General features: G+C 36.3%; 1 protein-coding gene across 1 annotated transcript; it reads left to right on the top strand.

Moving 5' to 3' along the window:
• Positions 1–330: 330 nt before the first annotated feature.
• LOC101891041 (palmitoyltransferase ZDHHC3) lies at positions 331–3,776 on the top strand. The gene is made up of 4 exons (XM_005177024.4): positions 331–666; positions 751–972; positions 2,885–3,097; positions 3,159–3,776. The coding sequence occupies exons 1-4, from the start codon at positions 400–402 to the stop codon at positions 3,315–3,317; spliced, it is 861 nt and encodes a 286-aa protein (XP_005177081.1). The 5' UTR covers positions 331–399; the 3' UTR covers positions 3,318–3,776.
• Positions 3,777–6,829: the final 3,053 nt, after the last annotated feature.

Here is a 6,829-nt window from a genome sequence, read left to right as displayed (position 1 = left end):
TGGAACCGGTTCTTGTAACCGGTTCATGTGACCACTTGTTGGATAGGTATTTTCATAAGCTTTCCAATGATACCCATTTTGTTTGTATCGGTTCAGTGGAACCGGATAAAAACCGAACATTGTATCTGAACTTTCGGGTCCAATAACCGGGTAACCGGTTATTTCCCCCACAAAAAATTTATATTGCCGTAATCAGTTTAAAAATACCTACCTGTGGTAAAAATTTCAAAATGATCAGAGCACAGCCCCTAAACTCAACTTGCTCCTTTCGATCTGGTGAACTCTGTGAACTCCAGCTAATTTCTGGCTTTCGACCTGCTAAGCCCTGAGTACCTTCTTTTTCGATCAGTTGGTCCCTTTAAATTTCTAGGATTTGTGGGATTTCTGGAGCTTAACGCCATGTATACACCTCTGGGTGGTGGAAACCCCTACAACGATCCCCACAATCGTTCCTGTGGCGGTCGCTTCTGGTGTGTTAAAGATATTTGTGGCATTTTCTGTGCCGTCTTGACATGGCTGCTGATTTTGTTCGCCGAATTTGTGGTGATGCGTGTTATCCTTCTGCCCAGTCCACATCCAGTTTTCAGTACAGTGAATACAATCATATTTCAGGCTTTGGCATTCCTGGCATTTGCCTCGCATATACGCACCATGTTATCAGATCCGGTAGGTGGAATAATAACATAATCTTGCTAGCCACTACAGGCAATTGCTAATTTAATTATTTCTTTTTCTGGATGCTTTGAAAAGGGTGCAGTTCCCAGGGGAAATGCCACCAAAGAAATGATTGAACAAATGGGCTATCGTGAGGGCCAAATGATATTCAAGTGTCCCAAATGTTGCAGCATTAAACCAGATCGTGCCCATCACTGTTCCGTTTGCCAGCGGTGTATACGGAAAATGGATCATCATTGTCCATGGGTGAACAATTGTGTGGGAGAGAATAATCAAAAATATTTTGTATTATTTACGGTAAGATTTTTTAAAGAATATAAACCCCCCATTCATTGACATTTTCAAAGGAGGGAGTTGAGGAAGAATTTGAATGTGACATCATCTTGTGTGTAAACAAATGTAGAACACCAACGTTTAGTAAACATCCCTTAGAAGACACTAAAGAAATAAATGACCAGAAAGAAATTTAACTAGCGTAGAAATGACCAACGACAACAAAATGTATTCAGTCATGTTAATCAATGTTAAAGATAAGAAAACGATTTTTGTTGTAATGACTCAAGAGACAACTTTTTTGCTTGCTAAATATCATAATGAGTTAAATCAACAGGTCAAATTTCATTCCAAAAGAAAAAAATTGTCTTTGGAATGTATTTTACCATAGAGCATTTATAGATGGGACTTTAATTACTATAGTTAAATATAGCAACATTTAAGAACAAAAAATTGTCTTTAGAGGACGGAAGTTTATACAATTGATAATAGAACAAAAATTATTTTTCGTAGGGAACAAGAAGGTCTTGTAAGGGGGTATCAAAAAATTCTTATATTGTTTTCTTAAATAGAGCATCAAAAAGTATTCTCATAGAAGACAAAAACAAGGAATTGATATGCAAGATCACTAGACCATCTTTTAGTAGACCAAAGCTTCGGCTCATAAAAGACCAATATGTTCATGCGAGACGCAAAGACACCAAAGGTCTACAGATACAAAATCAGTGAATCAAAGTTGACAAAATTTTACTCAAATGTATATTGTGTTTGCAGGACCTTTGGTATTGAAAATGGACCATGTAGGTCCTCGTTTTGGTATAGCCCCCACGATTTTACCGACATTATTCACCGGAATCGTTTCAAATTTCGTATTTGAAGTTCATAATGGATCCTACAGCCTATGACAGAAAATTGTCAGTGCAGGTCCACGTCTTCGTATAGCCCCCATATAACGGTACCTCCTGATATTTGGTATTTTAATGAGTTTAGCGACATTATTCACCGGAATCGTTTCAAATTTCGTATTTGAAGCTCGTAATGGATACCACAGCCTATGTCACGAGACTGTCTGTGCAGGTCCACGCCTTCGTATAGCCCCCATATAACGGTACCTCCCGATATTCAGTATTTTGATGATTTTAGCGACATTATTCATCGGAATTGTTTAAAATTTGGTATTTGAGGTTTGTAATGGATACTAAAGCCTATGAAAGAAAATTCGTATAGCCCCCATATAACGGCACCTCCTGATATCCGGTATTTTGATGATTTTGTCGATATTATTCACCGGAATCGCTTCAAATTTCGTATTTAAAGTTCGTAATGGTTACTACAGCCTAAGACAGAAAATTGTCTGTGCAGGTCCACGACTTCGTATAGCCTCCATATAACGGCACCTCCCGATATTCGGTATTTTGATGATTTTGTCGATATTATTCACCGGAATCGCTTCAAATTTCGTATTTGTAGTTCGTAATGGTTACTACAGCCTAAGACAGAAAATTGTCTGTGCAGGTCCACGACTTCGTATAGCCTCCATATAACGGTACCCTCCGATATTTGCTATTTTAAAGATTTTATTTTCGCCTTTTTTATTGTAATGGCTTATGACAATAGTTGCCTACGCAGGTCCATGTCGTCGTATAGACCCTAATATAACGGTTAAATTAGGTATTTTTAAGATTTTAACAGAATTTTTACCGAATTTTATTTTTTTTTGAAAGTTGACAAATTCATTCCAAATGTTAGAGGGTATTCAAAATTCAGCCCGGGCGAACTTACAGCTTTTTATATTCGTTTTTGTTAAGTTATGTTCCTTTATTTTGAAGACATGAAAATTTTTTTTATAGAATTGGCTGACCGATTTCTCTAGGGTACTATAGCTTTTTATTCAATGCTCTTAAATAAAATTGTTCTAATAATTCTATAATTTTAGTTTTACATCGCATCGATATCGGTTCATGCAATATTTCTGGTATTAACATCCTTTGCTGAATGTGTACGCAACGAATGGCGCCAATGTTCGCCATATTCACCGCCAGCCACAATATTCCTATTACTTTTCCTAACATTTGAGGCGTTGATGTTTGCCATCTTTACAATTATTATGTTGGCAACACAGCTAACGGCAATACTCAATGATCAGACGGTAAGTCAAGCTAGTCTTTTTATCTTTAAGATCCAATACCAATAACTTTTTTCGATTTTAGGGCATTGAGCAACTGAAAAAAGAGGAAGCCCGTTGGGCCAAAAAATCACGACTAAAAAGTATTCAATCTGTATTTGGCCGCTTTTCTTTGGCATGGTTTTCACCGTTCACCAAACCATCGGGAAGACCACGATTTAATTCACACTTTTATTCGGTCTAAAAGTGCCTTGGAACAAACGTGCACAGCCAGCCGGAGGATCAACTAACATTCGTAATGATAAATAAAAAAAAGAAACCCAAAACAAAAATACCAGAAATTAAAAGACTAGTTATATTTTGTATTGATAACATCGTAGAGTTTAACATTTATTCTTAACGCAGAGGGGAGATAGTATTTTAATATATTGTATATTTTCCACACCAGGATACGCTTAATGTAATTTTGATGGATATGATATGAAAAAATAAAATGACCACGATAAACAATAGCTAATCAGAAAAAACAAAGACGGAGGACAAAAGAGTTATACTTAATAGTATATTTAATAATAATTGTATATTGTCTTGTGTGTATATTTTTAGTTACATATTTCTTCTTTATTCCTTACAAGAAACTTAAGTTAATAATTAATACATATATGGAGATTGTTTACAAATAAAAATACTTGAAACAATGGAACTCGCAATCCTCGGATCTTCGATATTAATTTATGATCGCATTGCTTTTGTTAACAACATCATAGAAAATGTGTTTATCAATTTCTCAAATAACCTTAGAACATAATTACAGGGTGAGATGAAAAAACTGCAACCAACTTCAGACTGCTGCCATTTCTAAGCCACTCGCCCGAGAACTGTTAAAATTATTCCAGTGACAGCTCATTACATTGTTCGAAACCCTCGTCGCAGTGGCCGAAAAATGGCTCGTGGGCTGATCATATCGCAATATTCCATTCGGCAAATATTGAAAAATGAGCTCGGGATAAAGCCATTGAAATTTCAAAAAGTGCAAGAACTTGCACCGCAACAGAAAGAAAATAGACTCAAAAGAGCTAAAGAGTTGCTTCGCTTGGCCGAAAGTGGTGAACATTCGAATTTGATTTTCTTCGATAAGAAAACATTTGTTGTCCAGCAGTTTGTAAACAAACAAAATGATCGTGTTTACTTGCCAAAAAGGTCAGCTGAAAATGTGCACTTTCGGTTGGCCACCAGAACTCAAACTCGAGAAGGCCATGGTGATTGTGTGTGCCGCCGTAACAGCCAATGGTCGCTCTCCGCTCGACCGTGGCATCAGAATGAATGCCGAATATTATCGCGATAATATTCTGGAGGGTGTATTATAGCCTTGGACATGCAAACATTTTGGCCGCAGACCTTGGACATTCCAACAGGACTTAGAACCATCGTACTTAGCACGCGCCACCCAAGAATGGTTACAAAATGAGGTTCCTCGCTTCATTTCCAGCGCACAATGGCCACGAAAACGTCCGGATACCAATCGGTTGGACTATTGTGTCTGGAGTATTTTGGAAAGCAAGGTTGGCACTAAAAAACACCAAAGTGTCGATCACCTCCAGCAAGCGCTTCGCCGGGAATGGTCCAAAATACCGCAGAGGCACATTCGCGCAGCGTGTGACGGTTTTATTCGCCATTTGTAGGCCATAATTCGTGCCAAATCTGACCAATTCAAACAAATCAAAACTTATTCTAAAAGTTGACGCTGTTTCCGACATCTTTTTTTGCTTTCATTCAATAAAATTAAAAAAAATATGTAAAAAATATTAAAATCAAATCATCAGTTTTTTATCTCACCCTGTATAGATATTTTATGGCACAATTTATCTTGTGTAGCTATATATTATTTTCATTTCAATTCAAATCAATGAATGCAATTTGTGCGTGTAGTGCCTCTCTATCTCTCCCATTCTTAAACATTCATTGCCGGCGAAAAAAAACTGCCGTCAACAAACAATCTATCTGATAGTTCATAAATCCCGGAAATAACCAAATATCGTACAAAAACATACCCACTCAAGTAGCACCGTGCTATGTTGGGCCTGTCTCTCTGCCAGCGGGCATACAAGGCACACGCACTGCTGTCTGCCTATCTGCCCACCGAAGAAAAAAAAAAACATCGAAATGGGGTAGATAAATGCAAGAGGGCGCAGATAATTATGTACGTGTGTCTATTTTTTTAAATGCATCGTCTGACAACCAACGACGGCAACAAATGCGGCTGTTTATAACAATTTTTCGAATATTTTTAAGACAGCCAAAAAACGCACTCTTCTCAGCGCGCGCACACACACACTTGCTGTTGATCAGCATCAGGAGTGACGAAGACGACGGTGGTGTCGTCGTCGATATATTCACTGTTTTTTTCTTTTCTTTTCAAAACGTCAAGTGAACCTAACGCGAACGGATTCTATTTTAGATTCCTAGAGAAAATAATAATAATGACAACAACAACAGCAACCACATCATTGTTGTTTAGAAGAACATGGCACAGTGTTGAGAGAAAATTTAAATTAAATTTATTTAAAATTTAAAATAAATGGCAAAACCACTTTTCTAAATGGCAACCATTTGGGGGTCCATCGAATGTTAAGGGTGGATTTTTTCTGAATATATTTAAAGGGCCAACGGGCCAATAGGAGTGAATAAAAATATACATAGGGAAATTAGGGCTATAAAATGGAAATCAGGCCTGTAAAAATACATTTACCCACGATTTTGTTTTTTTTGGCGTATTTTTTAGGCACCGCCGTTAAGGATAGACCTTTTTTGGAGTGGTTTCTTAGGGTTATTCTTTTAAGGTTGAATTTAAAGAGAATTTTCTTAGGGATCAAAGGTATTTACGGATGGATTTAAGAGGAATATGTTCTAAAATACCAGCAAGGTTTTAATAGTGGATGGTTAAGGAATATGCTCTTAAGGACCAAAGCGATTTTTTTTAAATATTGTGTAAATTTTGACAGGTTTATAAGTGAGGATTTGTTGAGAATACTAACTCAGGGAATGACAGAGCTAAAATTCGGATCTTTAAGGAGTTTTTTTTAGGGATCAATAGAGATTTAAATGTGAAATTTGAAGAGCTTTTTTCTCGGGGACCAATGTAGATATGAATGGGATTTTTTAAAAATATGTTTCTTCAGAGACCAGATCAGATGTGGAAGATTTATGAATATTTTCTTAGGAACTAACAGAGCCATAAACTTGGAATTTATTAAGGTGGAATTTTAAGGACACTTTTGTGTAGGGATCGAAGTTATTTAAGGATGACTTTATTATGAATATATTCCAAAATACCAACAGGGTTTTAATCGTAATATTTCCTTAAGGACCGATGCGATTTTTAAAAAATGTTTTGTAAACTTTTAACGGGTTTTAAGCGAGGATTTTTTAAGAATACCATCTCAGGAGCTAACGGAGCTATTAATGCGGATTTTTAAAGAATTTATTTCTAGGGACAAATAAAGCTGTAAATGTGAATTTTTAAGAGATTTTTCTCGGACCAATAGAGCTCCAAATGGAATTTAAGATGAGGAAGATTTAAGAATATTTTCTCTGGGACTAACAGATCTAAAGACTTGGAATTTATTAGGGCTTTTTTGAGGTTGAATTTTAAGAAAATTTTCTTAGGGATCAATGATAATTAAGGATGTATTTTTAAGAATATATTCTAAAATACCAACAGGGTGGATTGTTACGGAATATTTTCTAAATTTATTC

This window comes from Musca domestica, unplaced genomic scaffold, assembly GCF_030504385.1.
Source record: "Musca domestica strain aabys unplaced genomic scaffold, Musca_domestica.polishedcontigs.V.1.1 8, whole genome shotgun sequence".
NCBI classification, from domain to species: domain Eukaryota; kingdom Metazoa; phylum Arthropoda; class Insecta; order Diptera; family Muscidae; genus Musca; species Musca domestica.
Note: the sequence above shows the minus strand (reverse complement) of the source record. Positions and strands in the feature narration are given on the sequence as shown.